General features: G+C 56.6%; 1 protein-coding gene across 1 annotated transcript in view; it reads left to right on the forward strand.

Annotated features, from left to right (window-relative positions):
• Positions 1–19,114, forward strand: part of STK10 (serine/threonine kinase 10) — a gene marked incomplete in the record, with an annotated part of 115,765 nt that overhangs the window by 24,255 nt on the left and 72,396 nt on the right. Inside the window, 1 exon segment of the mRNA XM_027775894.1 lies at positions 4,210–4,374. Within this exon segment, the coding sequence (XP_027631695.1) occupies positions 4,210–4,374 (165 nt within the window).

The following is a 19,114-nucleotide window of genomic DNA, read 5'->3' on the forward strand; positions in this document are numbered from 1 at the left end:
CCGGTGGAGTGCTTGGTGGTGGCTGTTGCTGTCATCAGCCTTTATTACATCCTCTGTGGCCGCAGGGTGGTGGACCGCTGCCCCCGCCGGGCATGTAGAGTTCACCTTCGGCCGGTCACTCCTGGCCCCGGTCCTGCTAACCTCTGGCAGGCTGTGGTCTCTGAAATCTGAGTGAGGTGCCCGGCCGGGCTCTTCCTCCCGTTGTCACCGGCAGCTGGCTGGCGGCCCCACCGAGGCCCGCCCGGGTCAATGCTGCCTTTCAGGGCGGCGGGCAAGGCCAGCTTTCAGCGCTCCGGAAAACGGTCCCCACCCAGGCCTCTTCCACCTTCAGGAGAAAATACCTCTTTTCAGGAAATCCCGGACGAGGTGACAGGCGGCCTTGTTCACCAGCTCTCCGGGGGAACGGTGGATGATTGGAGGGTGGCCTTTGTCAGCTCAGCAGGGTCGAGGGGGTTGCCTTGGTCGCCGGGCCCAGCCCTGGCCGCCCCCTAAGTGCACAGCCGTCTTTAAAGGAGCAGAGCTGGCCTGGCTCTCTTGTGGGCTGGACGGGAGGGAGGGCATCGCCCGGAGAGGAGGAAGTCGGCCACACGAGAAATGAGGGGGCGTGTGAGAGTGTGTGAGCTAGTGTATGTGCGAAGTGTGAGTGTGTGAGTGTGCGTTTGTGTGTGAGAGAGTGTGGATGAGAGAAAGCAAGCAAGTGCTTGGTTGCTAGGTTGGTGGATTTCTAAAGTGTCGAAATCGAGGGTCAGGCTGGCCCCGTGGGCAGTGGTTAAGCACCGTAGGGAGGGTGTCAGGTCCCGCACGGCTGACCCTGTTCACACCCTGGCCTCAGGGGCTTGAAGCACATGCCAGGCACATGTGTGAGCGTGCCCACACGCGACCGGGTGGAGAAGCAGAGGGAAGACCGTGCCCCGTGGGGGCTTCTCACTCGCTCTCTGGTGCGTTTGCCATCTGGTAATTGAAAAAAAAAAATGGAGTTTGGAGGAGAGGACCCCCCGACGGGAGGGCCCAGTGGGAGTAGGAGAGGGCGGGCCCTGAGAGTGGCCCCACGGGAGACTCCTTTCCCTGAACTGGGCTCCCGGCCAGATCTGGGAGTTTTCCTAGACTCTGGCTTAGCAGGAGGTTTTTTTTTTTTTTTTTTTTTTTTTTTTTTTAAGTTTGTTTATTTATTCAGAGAGAGAGAGAGACTGACTGACTGACCCCCGACAGGGCTTTCATACTGTGATGTACCCCACCTTCAGCAGGCTGGGGTCAGCCACCCCTGTGCGTCTGTTACGAGGAGGCCTGCGACAAACCCAGGACCGTCCCCCGTGCTCCAGCTTTACAGAAGGTGCCGCCTCCTGGCCCTTAGATGGGACTTGGATGGGGGGGTGTGCGCTGGGGAAGTGGGATTGGGGCATCCCCCGCTCCCGTGGGGGCCCTCTGCCGACCCCTCACCTGTAGTGATGAGAACTCTGGGTGCTGTAGACCAGCCGAGGGGGAGACGTCACCAGGCGTAGGCCGTGTGGGCTGGCTGGGGAGGACCAGGGGACGTGGCAGCTCACTCAGGGAGACCATCACCTGAATGCGCAGATGAACACAGTGGCCTGTTCACATCGTCCCTCGCCTCACTTCCTGCTGGACTTGGGCGCCCCCACACCCCGTGATCTGCTGCCTCATCCCAGCAGAGGCTGTTTGTCAAGTGAGGCCTTGACCGGCCAGGGAGGGGCCTCCCATCCCAGTGCATGGGGCCGGGGCACACTGGCCTGGTGTTGGCTCTGGTCACAGAGGCCTGAGTCCTGGAGACAAAAGGGAGACTTGTACAGACCCAGACCCCTTGGAACTGGGGGTGCCACTCCCTATCGAGCCCCAGCCCCTCCCTGAGCTGGGGCTTGGTCACGCATTGCTCCTGGGGACGTACGTGCAGGTGGCAATTTGTGAGGGAGTGTGCGTGCTCATCCAGAGGGAGCTAGACTCCCAGAAATACTGGGCCACTGGACTGGCCCCTGGCCTAGCGGTTAAGGCAGCCGAATCTCACATGGCTGACATGGGTTTGAGTCCCACACCCATGGGCCTGAAAAATACACTGGACGTGTGTATGTGCATGCCCAAAATCCCCCAAAGAGGGAGAAATGCAGGCGAAGGCACTTGGGTGTGACCGTCCTTCGTGGGGGGTGTAGCTCTCTCTGGCGAGCCCGCGTGCCTCCAAATAAAACGAAGAGGTCCATTGTTTCTGGTGGAGTCAGATCTCAGCGTCGCCACATGGGCTGAGAGTGGAGTGTGATCCGTGGCGTCCTTGGGCAGGCTCCACGGTGGAGACCGTATTCACGGTCCTCAGGGCCACGGAACCCGTTTTCCCTGCACATCGCCGTGGGTGGCCGCTCAGTCCCAGATGAGTTCCCCACCCCAGGATCCCATATGGCATCGCGACATGGGCGGAGCTCCCAGCTGCATCCCTGGGCTGCCCGGCTCACGGAGGGAGCTGTGCGTCTCCCTCCCGCCCCCAGACACGACGGCTGCCAGCACCATGTGTGCGGCCTTCTCCCTTTCCTGTCTGAGTCATGCTAAATACACACTACGTTCCATGGATCCTCTCGGCCACTTTGTGCATTCCATGTTAGCATGCGTGTGCAGTTCAGTGGCATTAAATGAAGTCCCAGACTGTGGAACCATCACCCCTCTCCGTAGACGATGTTTTCACCGGCCCCAACTAAAACTTGGTACCCACTTAGTAACCCCGCCCCCTCTCCGCAGCCCCGGTAGCCTCTGTTCCGCTCTCTGTTCTTGTGAATTTGACACATCATCTGTCCTTTTGCATCTGGCTTATTCAGCACAATGCCTTCAGGGCTTACCCATGTTGTAGCACATGCCTGAATTTCCTTTTTACGGCCGAGTAATATTCCACTGCACACACAGATCCTATTTTGTTTATTTGGTCATCTGCTGATAGTCATGTGCTCGCTCCTGCCTTTGGCTACCGTGAATGAAACTGCTGCGAACTTGGGTGTACACATACCCGCCTTTGCACCTGCCTTCAGTCATCCTGAGGGTGTACACGTACCTGCCTTCGCACCTGCCTTCAGTCATCCTGAGTGTGTGCACGTGCCTGCCTTCACCTGCCTTCAGTCATCCTGAAGGTGTGCTTCTGAGCAGGACCGCAGAATCTTCCAGTGAGGCCGTGTGTAGCCTTCAGAGAGACTCGGAGCTGTTTCCTCGGCGGGTGCACGTCTCGCTTGCCCACCAGCGGTGCACAGGGGCCTCGTGCCTTCGGATCCTCATCAGCACTTACTCCTTTCTGTTTTGCGATGGTAGCCGTTCTACCAGGTGTGAAATTCCCTCGCTCTCTTTTTAATCACATAAACAGTTGTTGCGCCTGGGTGACCTACACTAAGGAAGCAGCCGTACTTGGTGGTTACTTAAAGCCCTTTTCATTCCACCCTTTTCCCCCTTTTAAAAGAGTGCCAGGCCGGGGAGACAGAGAGAGATAGTTTTGCAGGGTCTGGCCATGGCGCCGTCCTCCTGTCCAGCTTCCCAGTGAGCTAACATCACAGGCATGCACAGCTGTGTCCGGTGGGTTCCAGCTGGCCTGGGAACCGAACCCCGCCTCCTAGCAGCGGAGCTACCTGGGTGCACTGAGGCTGGACCTCCTCCTCCTTTTAATGTATGTGAAATGTGCAGAGACGTGTAGGAAGCCTTGCTGTTAAGGAATTTGAGCATTACGGAGTATGAGTGCCCCCCAGCCCGCCCCATTGCAGGCTCTCCCCACCCTGCTGTAGGTGGTGTCTTCCCTGAGTTTTCCACACATTTGCAGTCCAATGCGAGTGTGTATAAAAGCATAGGCTTTGTTTTGTTTATTTTTAAAGAATTATTTTATTTAACTTTATTTATTTTCATTTGACCAGAGAAGGACAGAGAGAGAGAGTGAGAAAGCAAGCCGCCAGGTCCAGGACTCGAACTGCGGTTGCCAGTGTGGCAGTCCAATGCCCTTAACCACCACACCACCTGTCAGCCCCATTTATTTATTGATTTATCAATTCATTTGTTGTGATTTTTGAGCTGCCGGGTCTGGGACTCACTGTCAAGGACCACATGTGTCTCAGAGCAGTGTCTCCAGGCCCTGTGGACGTTGGCCCCTGTTGTCACACTTGTGCGCGACTCTCTGGGCTGGCTTCCGGGGGTCAGCTTCCTGCCAGGCGTGCCTCGTTGACCTGACGTGTTTTCACTCTGCAGGCCAAGAACAAGGAGACGGGTGCCCTGGCCGCAGCCAAGGTCATTGAGACCAAGAGCGAGGAGGAGCTGGAGGACTACATTGTGGAGATCGAGGTCCTGGCCACCTGCGACCACCCCTACATCGTGAAGCTCCTGGGCGCCTACTACTACGCCGGGAAGCTGTGGGTAAGGCCCGCTGCGACCCCTGGCCCGGGGCTGAGCTTGGCTGGACCCCGGTCTTCAGCCCTTGCTCAGCATCCTGTCTGAAGGCAAGGCCAGGGCAAGGAGAAGGGAGGTGGGGTCTGAGTTCCCTGCCCGCCCCTTCCCAGGGGCCTCTCCCTCCTGGGGGGAGGGCAGCCATTAGAGCAGAGGAGCTCGAAAGCGCCCCCATCTGGCCTCGAATCCCACTGCTGCTGTGGGACAGCCCTACGTACGACCGGAGCCCCTTCATGGGGGTCGTAATCACACCAGCCGACAGTGTTGGAATGAAGTGTCGGCCACAGTGCCCCGTCGTCCACAGTGACAGCAGCGACCTCGGACGCCTGCGGCATGGCTGGGACTGAACCTGGTGTATTCTGTGTTTTCAATCTGGTAACCCAGACAGGGACTATGTGACGAGCGGGTGGCGTGGACGAGGTGGCTGTGCTGGACGAAGGCGGGGTGGAGCAGAGCTTCATGACGCTCCACAGGATGGTGGGCAGTTAACACTTCTGAACTGTGGGAGTCAGCAGGGGGCGTGGCGGTTCAGGCCTTGGATTCCCACGTGGCCGACACAGCTCGAGTCCCAGACCTGGCAGCTTGAATTACACTGGGTGCATGTGTGTGTGCGTGTCCAAAATCTCAGGAGAAGAATGGACGAGAAGGGACTGCGGCGTGGCCATCCCCCCGGGGCTGACTTCTCACTTCCCCTCTCACTGTCTGTCTCTGTCTCTCTCCGGTGAGTGCATGCGTCCTATGACAAAACAAACAAACAAACAAACACTGAACTATTCTGAGTTGCGTATTTCTGGAATTTCTCACTCAACAGTTTTGAACTGTGGTTGGCCATGGGTACCGGGAACCGTGGGCAGCAGACAGAGGATGGAGGAGGGCTGCCATGGTGACGTTTTGTAAAAAGCAGCACCTTTTTTTTTTAAAGGGAGATTTTTCTGATAGGGCGTGTGTGTGCACTGGAGAGACAGACAGAGACAGAAAGCGAGAAATCGCCCCTTAGGGGGATGGCCACACTGCAGTCCCTTCTCCTCCATTCTCCTCTTGGGATTTTGGGCATGTACACACACGTGTCCGGCATGAGTTTCAAGTCTCTGGGTCCAGGACCCGAACAGGCGGTTGACTGTGTGGGGAGTCCAGTGACATAACCATTTTGCCATCTGCTGGTCCCAGGCAGCACCTTTTTAGCACTGGTGGCAGCACTGAGGAAGGGGCGACCTTAACGACCCCCCAGTCTCTGTCGGTGTTGGTCTGCTGTGCCGCGCACGGCTGGCCAGGTATAACCCGGGCCCCCTTCCCGAAGCCACACCAGCCTCTGCCTCTGCAGGGGAATCTGAGTGCCCCGGCCTCCTGGGACGGCCTGCCCGCAGACACGGCCCTCCGTCGACCTTCTAGTGCGAGTCTTCAGTTTGCAGAACCCACTGCCTAGAACGTGCAGCTCTCCAGACTCCTCAGCCAGCTTCATCAGTAACACATTGTCCCCAAACTCCGTCCAGCCTTTCACGATCTTTTGTTTTATTTGCTGTAGCATGTGTGGGTCATCAGAGAGAGCACGCACCCCCGGGTGGGATGGCCACACCATAGTCCCTTCTCCTCCATTCTCCTCTTGGGTTTTGGGCCTGCATGCACGCACGCACATGCATCCAGTGTGTTTCTGAGGCTGCTGGGTCCTGGACTCAAACCACGCAGTCGGCCATGTGGGACTTATCTGCCTTAACCACCTGGCCACCTGGCTGGCCCACATCGAGCTGCTTTGTAAATTCTTTTCTTATTTTAAAGAATTATACTATATATATATACACACACATATATATGTAGAGAGAGAGAGAAATCAGAAAAATGAGAATATGTGGAAAAGAAAAAGGGCTTAAAACCAGTATTTTATAGTAGAGATAGCCGCTGATCACATTTGGAATGTATTTTTCTAACACACAAGTTTTTTTTTTTTTTTAAGAATGATTTATTTAATTCCATTTGTTATTATTATTTTTTAAATTTTACCAGAGAGAGAGAGAGAAATGGAAAGTGAGAAAGCAAGCCACCAGGTCCGAGACTCAGACATCGGTCAGCCATGTGGGAGTCCAGCACCTTTAACCATCACGCCACCTGCTGGCCCCCACAGGTTTTTTTTTAAGAATTATTTTATATATTTAATTGTATTTGCTTATCATTATATTTTGAAATTTGACCAGAGAGAGACAGATTGAGAAAAAGGGAAAGTGAGAAAGCAAGCCGCTGGGTCCAGGACTTGAACCGCGGCTGGCCACATGGGAGTCCCGTGCCTCAACCACCAAACCACCTGCTGTCCCACACACACAGTTTTCCAAAGGGCGAGCTTATACCATACTTCTTACTTCACCTTTCTTTTCAAGATATATTAAGAACATCTTTCTGGGGCCAGCAGTTGGCGTAATGGCTATGTCGCTGAACTCCCATGTAGTTGACTGCGATTTGAGTCCCAGACCCTGTGGCTTAAACTCATGCCAGGCACGTGTGTGTGCGTGCCCAAGATCCCGAGAGGAGAATGGAGGCGAAGGGATTGAGGCATGGCCGTCCCCCCTGGGGACCACCCCTATGCGATCTGACAAAATTAGCGTACTTGCTATCAGAATTTGTCGTCTTCGTAAAATCCTTCAGTGGTTTCTTATCCCCCTTCTGCTTTCGAATATCAGATGGTGCAAGTCAGGGAAACAGCAACCCAGATACTCTGACCGCTGCTGTCCAATGGAAATAGGATATGACCGCCTACCTAACCGAAGTTTCTTTCTTTTTTGAGAGATTTTTGCTATAGGGCACGTTCACTCCCAGGAGAGACTAAGGGAGACAGAGAGACAGAAAGCGAAATCACCCCCCAGGGGGGATGGCCATGCTGCAGTCCCTTCTCTTTCATTCTCCTCTTGGGATTTAGGGCACACACACATGTACCTGGTATGAGTTTTAAGCTCCCAAGCCCGGGACTTGAACCACAGTCAACTACGTGGGAGTCCCGTGATGTAACCATTACACCATCTGCTGGTACCCTGGAAATTTTTTTACTTTTAAATTTTATTATTTTATTTAACTGTATTTATTTATTTTAATTTGAGCAGAGAGGGAAAAAGTAAGAGAGAGAGAGAGAAAGTGAGAAAGCATGCCGCCAGGTCTGGGACTCGAACCGTAGTCAGCTATGTGGGAGTTCAGCGTTCTTAACCACCATGCCACCTGCTGGCTCTGTCTCCTGAAAATTTCTTACAGCCACATTTGAAAAGCAAGGAGGAGGCAGCTGTTGATGTGGCTACGGAGCTGGGTCCCACCGGGCTCGTTGTGGGTTCAGGAACATACTGGGCTGTGTGCCCCAAATCCTGACAGCAGAAGTGGAGGAGGGATTGCGGCGTGACCGTGCCCCACCAGGGGTGCCTCTCCCTCTCCTCCTCTGTCTCTGCCTTTCTCTGGCAAGTGTGCAAACCCTCTGGCAATTAAACAAATAATAAAGCAAAAAGAAGCTCTTAAATCAGTTAATACAATTTATTTAACCCAGTATATCAACAATTTTATCATTTTAGCATATGATCAATATAAAAATTGCTCAATTTTCATCTGAAATCCTTGATCTGCACTTATCTATTAAAAAATGTTTATTGTAGAGTACATGTGCTTACCAGAGAGAGAGCGGGAGGGAGTGAGCACGCACCTGGGATGGTTACACTGCAGTCCCTCCCCTGCCATCCTGCTCTTGGGATTTGGGGCACGCTCGCACGTGTGCCCAGTGTGTTTTTCAAGCTGCGGGGTTCAGGACTGGAACTGCAGTCGTCCATGTGGGATGCAGTCGTTGTAACCACCACACCACTGGCTGGCCTTTGATCTGTATTCAGATGTCATAAAATGTGCATTTGAAAAAAATAGAGTCACAGCCCCAAGCTGTTCGAACACCCTTAAACATTTCCTAGTAACTGGGTCGCGTATCAGTAGTTGAATGTAGGTTGATTAGAAGTGGCTATCACGGTAACTCAGACACGCTGGCCACAGTGCTGTGTTTGGTGGCCACATGTGGCTGCTGGCTGCTGCACGGGACACGGCTGACCACGCAGCTCCCAGTGACACCCAGGCCTCAGCGAGGGAGCGCAGGAAACCCGGGGCGACCTCATGCATTTCCTCTAACTGCCCCCCTCCCCAGCCCAGCCCTCGCCAGATTTCCGTGTTGGGGAGTCCCTCAGGGCTGCTTTCTTTTCACTGTGCATTGTGGGTGCCAGGAGTGCTAAAGCCCTGTTTTGTATAGCTCTGGCGTGTTTCTGGAGTGACACCGCCCTGGGCTGTTTCAAGGTGCCACCAGCTCGATGTCGTGAATATGGAGTTGGGAAGGTCCCCGGCCTCACTGGTGGAAACAGTGTGGAAGCAGATAAAGAAGTCAATGAGAAGTGCTGGCTGCAGGCACGGGCACTAGCTGGGGAGAGAAAGAGAGGAAAAGTGAGAAATAAAGATTTTATTTAATATTATTACTATTATTATTATTACTTTGGAGAGGTTTTTGGTATAGGGCACGTGTGCTCGCCAGAGAGAGACAGAGAGACAGAAAGCGAGAAATCACCCCCCAGGGGGGTTGGCCACGCTGCAATCCCGTCTCCTCCATTCTCCTCTTGGGATCTTGGGCACGCACGCCCACGTGCCCAGCGTGAGTTTAAGCCACTGGGTCCAGGACTCAAACTGCGGTCAACTATATGGGAATCCAGTGACATAGCCATTACACTAACTGCTGGTCCCGCTTGGCGTCTATGTCTTTGTCTCTAAAATGGGTTGGTGACAGTGACACCTAGCTCGTAGCACCGCTGTAAGGATGGAGTGAGGCGCGGCGTGTGAGGTGTAGCTGTGTGTCCAGCTCGGAGTGGGTGCCAGTGGGGTCCACCTGCCCTCTTCCTCCAGGTCACCCCTTCCCATCACCCTACCCTCCTGCACCCACCCTGCCCTCAGCTCTTCTGGATTTTCTGCCCTTCCTCCTACTGGGGAGCCTGTCTCAGGCTTCACCGTGATCATGTCACCCCAAGTACTGAGAAAGGTGATGTCAGAGTAGGTGGGACATCAGTCCAGAGGGAAGAAAAGCCCTCATGTGCACACGGCCAGCCAGCCTGCCTGCAGACCTGACACAGGTCAAAGTCAAAAGTCCTCTGCCACCCACTGGGTGTCCTCGGTCAGCAGTTTCTTGCAGCAGATTTATCTGCCCAGGAATCTTCCTGCCAACTGCCAAAGGAATGACTCATTTGCTTGACATAGAAGGCTTCCACCACCTTGGAGTCTTCCTGGGTTTCCCCTGGGTATGAACTTGCTGTTTCTCTGCTAAATATCACAGCAGTGATGTCCTTGTCAGACTGGGTAGGCTGCTTCTCTCCCCAACCTCCTAGTAGTTAATATTTGTATAGGTGACTCACGTCTTAGAAATTAAATACATTTATTCAGAAAGAAGCCTTTATGTCACTACCCTAAATGGAAAACTAGGGCCCGCTTGCCATAAATAAAATGAAAGAAAAAGCAATCCCCTTACGTTCTGGCTGGTTCCTTTGCAGCCAAAGCCTTCAGCCTGGGCAGCGCCCTCCTGGGAGGCTGTCCACAGGGTCTCGCTAGCACACGGACACCAACTAGACTTAGAGGGAAGGGGGACCACTCTCTCCCGGGGTGCTTTGTAATGTCCCCAAGTTCACCTCCTTATCTCAGGGCCCCCACCTGGGGACTTGCCTGGGAGCTCTCGTGGCAGGGATTTCCGGGCAGGTTGAGCCCCATGAGGTCAGTGGTCAGGGATAGCCCTCTTGGAGCTGGCGAGGGTCCAGGGTCACTCGGGGCTAGCCAGAGTCTGGCCTTGGACTCATCCCTGCAGACCCAGAGCCCAGAGGTTTTGGCCTGTGGCTCAGTTTCCAGTTCATTGTCTCCACCTGGGCTTCTCCAGTGTTTTCAGTGTGGAATCTTCTGTGGAGGTCTCTACTGAAGTCTTTTTGAGCAACAAGTTAAACAGCTCTAAGTTGGGGGGACAGCCTTCGCCGGCCCCCTGTCCTGCAGGGGCCCCAAAATAGCTCCTGGGGCTCTGGTACGGATAGTTACCTGAAATGCCAGTTCATTGTCCTCTCTGCCTACCGCTGACTCATCCAGGGCCTGGACAGCAGTGATGCAGCCAGCACTTTTCAGTCTCAGAGCTGCGGACATATTGGGCAAGGTCACTTTTTGTGTGTGGACTGTCCTTCATGTGGGGACTGTCCTGTGTGTTTAGCAGTGTCCTCATTTCTACCTGCAAAACACCGGGGTTGCCTTCCAGCCGAGGTGTGACAACAGTGTCTACTGATGTTGACAGATGTCCCCCGACAGGGACATGTCGTCACCCTTATGGTCAAGAACCACGGTCTCTACCCCTCACAAGCCTCTTCATTGGGGGAAGTAGGGTGTCTACAAACCCAGAAGGCCATGCACCCCGGCCCCCACTCTGTGTTTTAGTTCAGAGTGAGGCTGCGGACTGGACACGTGGTGTTTAGGAATTTGTCGTTCATGGGACCAGCAGATGGCGTAACGGGTACATTGCCAGACTCCTATGTAGTCAATTTGTGGTTCAAGTCCTGGACCTGGTGGCTTAAACTCATGCTGGGCGTGTGTGCTTGTGTGCCCAAGATCCCGAGAGGAGAACAGAGGTGAAGGGATTGCGGCGTCGTCATCCCCTTGGGGGTGATTTCTTGCTTTCTGTCTCTCTGTCTCTCTCTGTCTTTCCGCATGTGCCCTATGGCAAAAACCTCTCTAAAAAGATAAATAAATTTGTTGTTGATGTTTTGGTGGACGATTTCACAGAAAATGCTGGCCATCTGACTCTTCCAGAACAATCTGGAAATGTTTCCATGTGGTAGCAGTTGCCTGAGCTGATGGCAGCCACCGCAGGCAGGGAGAGTTCTTCACTTAGCCTCAGTCCTCACTGCTCCTTAAGAGTCCCCACATGAGGCTGAGGATGGCTTGTCATCTGCACGTGCCGCACACTGTTTATCTTATAGCAGAGCCGAGAGGAAGTGACCGTTCTCACCCACGTCTCCGTCAGAACTGAGGAAAGTAGAGAAACCAAAGGCGGTGTCCCAGGGAAGCAGACAAGGACACTTTGGGGTCTGCCACCTGCTTCTCCCTTAGGCTAGCCACTCGAGCTGGTGGGTGTTCACGCCAAGGTTCCTGGCCCAGGGGAGCCAGATAGAGGTTTCTGAGGGGTCCGTGAACTTTCTGAGCATTTATGCCATGGTGTGCATGTGCATGTGTGTGTGCATATGTGTGTGTGCACGTGTATGCACTTCCTGAGCATTTATGTCATGGTGTGCATGCATGTGTGTGTGTATGCACTTCCAGAGCATTTATATCACGGTGTGCATGTGTGTGTGTGTGCGTGTGTGTGTGTACTTCCTGAGCATTTATATCACGGTGTGCATGCATGTGTGTGTGCATGTGTGTGTGTGTACTTCCTGAGCATTTATATCACGGTATGCATGCATGTGTGTGTGTGCATGTGTGTGTTTGTGTGTGTACTTCCCGAGCATTTATATCACGGTGTGCATGCATGTGTGTGTGTGCATGTGTGTGTGTGTGAATGTGTACTTCCGGAGCATTTATGTCCCAGTGTGCATGCATGTGTGTGTTTGTGTGTGTGTACTTCCCGAGCATTTATATCACAGTGTGCACGTGTGCGTGTTTGTATGCACTTTCCAAGCCTTCATGTCACGGTGTTCATGCATGTGTGTGCGTGTGTGTGTGCATGTGTGTATGCACTTGCACAGGAGGGCTGGTTGGAGGAGTGAGAGAGCCAGACCTCACGTCCTGGATCTGGCTCGGGACGCTGCAAAGGCACCTCTGGAGATGCTGGTTCCTCCTCCTCGGTGCCCTCCTCTAGCCAACCGTGGGGCTCAGACAGGTTCCTTTCCTCCTTAGACCGCAGCTTTCTCATCTGGAGAGTGGGGGTCCTTATAGCACCTGTAGGAATCACTGTGTCCACACGGTGCAGAGAATGCTCATGGCAGCGTCGGGCACGCAGAAGGCCTGAATGTCACTTCCATCTTCCTCTCCTCCACTTTCTGCCTACCATGGTCCCCAGCACAGGGCCCTGTGAAAGGTGCCCCAGGTGCACTTGTGAAAGGAGGTGGGCACGGGTGCCAGCCTGGGTGGGGTGGGGCCCCTGCTGTCCCCCTGTGGGGTGTCCCAGCCCAAGAACACTCCAGAACCCGATGGGGGAGCCGCCTGGCGCCGTGGTTCCCCGGAGGGATGATGCAGGCGTCTCAAAGTCAGCATCCTGCCAAGAGGAAGTTCAGGTCTGGGGTCACAGAGCAGGGTGTGGGTGGGAGGACCCTGCCGTCCACACGTGTCCACACATGACCGCATGTCACCAGCTGGGGTTTTGTGGCTCGTCATCTTGGGTCGGAGGCCAGCCCTTGGCCACAGATTGCATGTCTGGCCTTGGAAGACCAGAGCTGTGAAGATGCAGGTTTTTAGGCCGCAGCCAGCCCACCCGACATCAGGATGCCTCAGCGTGGCAGAGCGTGCTGGGCTGCTGTCGGGGCCTGAGTGCTGCGTGTAACCCGACGTGCACCTTCCCTCCCGGGCCTTGCTTCCTCAACCCTAGCACGGGCCTTGGAAGGGACAATTCCAGGGAGGGCTCCCCCCATGGCTCCTTCCGTCCGAACCCTCATGGTTCTGAGTTCCGAATCCCAGATCTGCAGTCACCTGGGTGGCCTGGGGTGCCCCTTTTGGACCTTTTTCTGTAGGCTCTGGTGTCCTGATCCTCCTGGGCACCCTGCCATTCCCAGCCCAGCTCTTTCTCTGGACTGGGCCCATGGGGGCACCTGGTGGTTGGGGGGCACACAAACCCACTCACTCACACTCACGCTCACCTCCGCCATAGCACTTTCTAAGGTACCTGCAGGCCTCTGTGGGCTCCCCTCCTCGGGGCGCGGGGAATCGGGAGCACGTGACCCGTGTCAGATGGGGCGCCCAAGTCTGAGGAAGGCAGAGTGGGTAAGGAGGCCTGAGGCAGCCACGTGGTGGTGGCGTGGCCTTCGCCGGCTGTCCCTGCGCCAGCCCTGTTCTGGGCTCCCGCCTGATTTTCCCGCTGAGCCTGCACAGTTCTCTGGGGGTGAGTGTTGTCACCCCGTCTTACAGCTGCAAAGACTGAGGGCCAGAGGCAGAGCCACCTGCCCTGGGTGTCACAGCCAGGTGCTGTGCAGACCTGCCTGGCGCTGTCTGGGAGTGCCCCCTGTGGGGCCAGGTTCCGGGCACCTCTGGGAGCAGTTCGGAGGAATGGTCTGTGACCCGCCATCCCTGCAGCCTGCCCCTGGGGCGTGCGGGTGCAGCAGAGGCTCTTTGGCAGTGCCTGGAGACAAGGTGGTCTGTGGCTAGGCACCCCCAGCAGTTCCCCCAGGCATGCTGGGACTCCTGGTGCCGCCGCCCTACCACCCGAGAGGTGCAGTCAGGTGGCTGCAGGGGACGGGCCAGGAGAACTTGGGGGTTTGTCCGGGCCCTGCTGTTGGAGTGGCCAGGCCAGGCCTCAATCACAGTCACAGGTCGGGGCGACTGGGCCGCAGGGATGTGCCCGACACGTTCCCAGGCATCTCCTCACAGGCCTCCCCCTTGGGGTAGCGTTCCTTGGTCGAGCAGACACAGACCCGCCTGACACCAGAGTCTCGTTCCATCCTCTGCATGTTGGAAGGTCCAGGGTTCGGAGCTCAGTGGGAGGATGTCCCAAGCTTGCCTGTGGCTTTCACGGTGTGACTCCAAGCCAGACCCCCAGCCCACAGTGTGTCACTCACTATCCAGATTGTCCCACAGAGATGTGCCCTGGGCCTTCGGACTGCCCCGAGGACAGGTGTCGCGACATGGGTTAGTGGGACTGTCCTGGCAGCTGTGAAGTAAGAACCCAACACTGCCTGGACCTGGAGGGCAGCAGCCCGGCCACTTGCCTGGGTGGCAGCTGTGACTGCGTGGAGTGCGCTGCCCTGGAGACAGCACCTGCTGGCCCGAGCCCTGCCCCGCCCTGCCCAGCAGCAGGTCTGCAGTGACCTGCCTCCTGGTCTGCAGTGGGGGGAAGTGGCACCGGCCGTGTGGGGTGGGGCTGGCTCAGCCTCCCTGTGTTTCTTGGGGTGCTTCCTCCCCCCACTGCCCTGCGGCCTTCTCGGGCCTCGGGCAGGGCTGTTCTGACGGACCCGTGATAACTGCCAGCTGACCTCTGTCCCCGTCGTGGTCACACCTACCTGGCCTGCGATCCGGGTCCATGCTGTCAGGCAGCTGGACTCCTTGAAGCAGACAGGCGGCCACGATTCATTCGCTCACTCATCCAGTCACTTACTCAGGCGCGCCCTCGTTCACTCACTCACCCACCACGCGTGTTAGCAGAGCACCGCGTGTGCGCGGCAGTTTCAGGTGCGGGGGGCACAGACACACACGCCTGTCCCCAGGAAGTCCCCGTTCCACAGGAGTAGGACTTGGGCCCCAGACGAAGCCGAGCCGTGCGTCCTGCCCGAGGAGGCGCGCTGTGAGATGGTGCGGGGCAGCTCGCACGCCTGGGCTCCCCCGTGCTACCCTCTGGACGCTGCGGGCTTGCCCAGGGCACCCGCTAGCCTGCCGCCCTTCATGGGGCCGGCCCTCTGCTCTCCCGTGGGGACGTGGCTCTGCTGTCGCTCGTGGTGTGCACTTGCCGAGTGCCAGTTGCTGAGCCTTTTGTCCCCAGGTCGCTGCATGTGACCACCTAGGAGCAGGTCCCACTCTCCCCACCCACTCTTCAAAAGAGAACAGTAAGGCTGGGCTCTCGGAGGTGCACCTCCAGACCATGGTCCCGTTAGTCACCGGAGTTGGGACCCTGTCCTCACAAACTTCCCTGGGGCGTTTTGGTCCTCTGTGGACTTGTGTCCCTCAGGCAGAGTCAGGGAAGGCCAGGCTGGAGCGCCCTTGAGAATGGAGGGCATCTGCCTCCGGCCTCCTCGGCACAGCTGTGCTCACTGACCATACCGTCCTCCGGCTCCCCGAGCTGGCCGGCGCTGTCTGTGCTGTGTGCCTGCCACTCCACACTGCCCCCTTGCTTCAGGTCCTGGATGTCCCTGAAGGACCAGCTGGCCACGTGCTACAGGACCTGTAAGGGCTGGGCGGCACTCAGTGGCAAACACGACCTCAGCTTCCAGTCCTGGTCTGGACTCCTCCCTGATCACACTGTCACACGTGTGCCCAGGACCTGGGAGGGCTGAGGCTGGGGGCGTCACAGCCTCAGGCCCCCTGGAGGGCCTGCTTCTCTCTGCCCACTCTGTCCTAAGGGGCCGTGAGTCTGTCTCCTGACCCTGCTCATTGGTCTCGTTCCTTTCTGGCAGTGTCTGGCACTGTCCCTGGCAGAGCTGGCATTGGGGAATGGGGGCTAGACACACAGATGGCCCAGTGGCTCCTCCAGGCCTGTGTGACACAGAGCTGCTGTCTCTCCCTGGGCTGGAGTCCAGCTGGTGTCTGAGCAGAGTCTGATCCTGCCCTGCTCATGCATTGCCTGGAAGGTGGTGTGGATGAGCTTAGGGGACTCTGACCCCAAGCCAGTGCTCTTGAGCCCTGTGTTCAAACGTCCTTGGCCCCGTCCAGAGATGTTTTGAGACGTGAATGAGCAGGTCTGAGGTAGAGCCGCCTCAGTCTCCTCACCTGTGAAGTGGGGGCGAGGGTGGGGGCTACTGTCTAAGTTGAGGGGTCACCGAGTAAGCCGGACAGAATCCCTTAACTCAGTTCCTCCCCCTCCCCACACCTAGGAACCCCAAGGTCGTCTAGTCTGTCCCCTACACCTCCTTCCCTTCTCATTCACAAAGCCCAGGGAGCCAGGATTCCTCCCCCATGCCCTGAGACTGCGCTGGGCAGAGCTGGGCTGAGCTGCAAGGACCAGTGTGTCTAGAGGCTCGTGGGCGTGCCCGGCTCAATGGCGCATTGTTCCCTGGGGCGCAGAGGTGGGGAGGTCCTGGGACTCCACCCGCAGGGCCAGGCCGAGGGTAAGCTGGGGACGCGTTTGTGTTGACTGTGGCGTTTTTTTGGTGGCTGTCTCCATGGGCTTCCTTCTAGAGGCTTTGGTTGAGTAACCAGAAACTTCTGTCTTCTGTGCTGATGGGCAGGTCCCCGGCTCATGCCCTGGGGACAGTGTCCCAGGAGGCCTGGGGTGCCCACTGAAGGAACAAGACCAGAGAGGGAAAGCGACTTGCCCAGGGCGGCCCGTCTCTGCCTGTGTGTACTGGAGTCAGGCAGGCCTGGGTGTATGCCCTGGTGGGTCACTGAGAAGCCATGTGGCTTTGGGGAAGCCCCTGCCCCACTGAGCCTCAGTTTCCCATCTGTAAAACAGGGTCAATCGTAGTTGCTCAGGGAATTCAGGAAAGGAATGCTCGCAGAATGGTTGCCGAGTGCTGGCTGCCCCCAGGTGCTTCGATGGCGGCCGCTGGCCCCACTCGCTAGGGCGGTGGTAGGGAGGTGGCGTGCTCTCCATCAGCTGGCTGCAGATTCTGGCCGTCGGCTCTGTTCGGCACCTTCTGGCTGCTCAGCCCTGGTTCCTGGGCACCTGCAGGCCACTGAAATGCTTCTTTCACATTCATTCATTCATTCATTGAGCGAGCACTTCCAGGTCGTGAGCAGGGCCCTGGATGATAAAGTGACTCGTCACTTGGAGCCCTCCAGACGCCGTGCTGCCAGTGCCCTTACAGCTGGAGGAAGCCCTGTGGAGGCTCGGTCAGGAGAGGGGCTGTGGGAGACCTGGGACTGTGCCCGACGCCCTGCTGCAGAAATTCCGTTATCACTTCCATGCGTGCGGTGTGAGCTGATGCCCCAGGCAAGGCCAGAGCCGTGAGGGGACCCAGGCCCAGAGCACGGTGTGGACGCCAGAGTCGGTGTCTCGCCTCTGGACTGTCAGGCCTCGGCAGGATCTGCAGCAGTGCCGACCTGCCCTGCTGCTCGGCGGCCAGGCCTGTGGGCTGCCGGCCTTAACGTTGGAACCCACGGTGCTCCCAGCCCGCCCTTATCTGGCCCCCACCTCTCTTATCTCAGTGAGCAGGCTCCCTTGGTGGGAGCCGAGAGTAGCCAAGGGGCCCTTTCTCCCGCCCACCCAAGGCTGTGACCAAACTGTGACCTTCTTGAGACCTAAGGGGTGAGGGAAGAAGGGGCACTCACTGGGCCCCACCGGGGAGATGGACACAGCCCAGACTTGGCGCCCTCACCCGTCTCAGGCCAGGTCTGGCTCTGCCACTGATTGCTGCCGAGCCTCAGTTCCCCATTGTAGAGTGGGGATAAGACACCTGTTCCTGCTCATCGGTTACCTCCATCGGGCATTCCCACCGTGTGTCAGGAGCCTCCCCTGCTGCACCTCCTTCCAGCCCCGAGTCTCGGTTCATGCAGCTCAGAAGACATTCGTGTCAGCACGAGTCCCAGGGCAGCTCTGAGAGGGGACATGGCCCAGAAGGCAGAGGGTCCCTCCTTGACCCGAGCTGTGCAGGTGCAGAGCTGGGTGCCTGGCATGTGCCCGCCTGTCATCAGGGCGGCACCCGGCCAGGTGGCTGAGGCACAGGAGACGGGCCTCCTGGCGAGCTGCAGGCACCGCGGGCTGTGGTGTTCCGAGGGCTGGAACGGTGGCTGGTGCAGGGCAGGCGCATGGCGAGTTCATGAACAAGTGAAAGAGGGACCCAGAGGTGACGTGGCCTGCCAGGATCGCATGGCCAGGCCCCAGCCCATATGCTGCACCGCGACAGCTGCATGGTCTAAACTGATGGGGGATTGTGGACATCGGTGTCCAGTTCCCGCTGGCGCCCAGCCAGACAAGAAAACTGGCGACTGAAGTCCCCCATCAGGCACCTTGCGAAATGTGGGCCGAGGTCTCCCTGGCGAAGGGAGTGCGGGGTGCCGAGGAGGGACCGCAGCTGTGCTGAGGGCCACGCTCTGGCAGGGAGGCTCGGGAAAGCAAGCTCCCCCTCCGCGTGTGCTGTGCACTTCCACACTCGGGCTGCACCTTCTTTTTCTTCCTTTTAAAAAATGTGAGTTGGGGGACCAACAAATGACATAATGTTATGTTGCTGGACTCCCATGTAGTTGACTGTGGTTCAAGTCCTGGTCCTGGCAGCTTCAAATTCAAGCGAGGTGCTTGTGTATGTGTGCCCAAAATAATGAGAGGAGAATGGACAAGAAGGGATAGTGGTGTGGCCATCCCCCCAGGGGGTGATTTCTTATTTTCTGTCTCTCTGGAGAGCACACACACTTTATAGCTAAACGTTTCTCTAAAAGAAAGCAAAACTGACACCGGGCACATGTACATGCCCAAAATCCCAAGTGGAGAATGGAGGAGAAGGAATTGTGGTATGGCCCTCCCCCACCAGAGGGGTGTGATTTCTCACTGTCTGTCTCTCTGGTCAGTTCATGTGCGTCCTATAGCAAAAATTTCTTTAAAAAAAAAATAGGGGTTAGGATTCAGCAAATGGTATAGTGGTTATGTGGAGGAACTGCCACATGGCCGACCTCATATCAAGTTCCAAACCTTCTGGCTTGAAACTCATGCCGGGTGTATGCGCAGGTGTGGCCATCCTCTGGGGTGGGGGGTGGTGATTTCTCACTTTCCCTCTCACTGTCTCTCTTTTTTTGGCAAGCACATGCGCCCTAAGGCAAACACTTCTTTTAAAAAAATGTGGGTTCATGGGACCAGCAGTTAGAGTAATGGCTAAGTCGCTGGACTCCCACATTGTCCGTTACGGGTTGAGTC

The sequence above is a fragment of the Tupaia chinensis genome, unplaced genomic scaffold, assembly GCF_000334495.1.
Source record: "Tupaia chinensis unplaced genomic scaffold, TupChi_1.0 Scaffold000612_1, whole genome shotgun sequence".
Classification (NCBI taxonomy): Eukaryota; Metazoa; Chordata; class Mammalia; order Scandentia; family Tupaiidae; genus Tupaia; species Tupaia belangeri.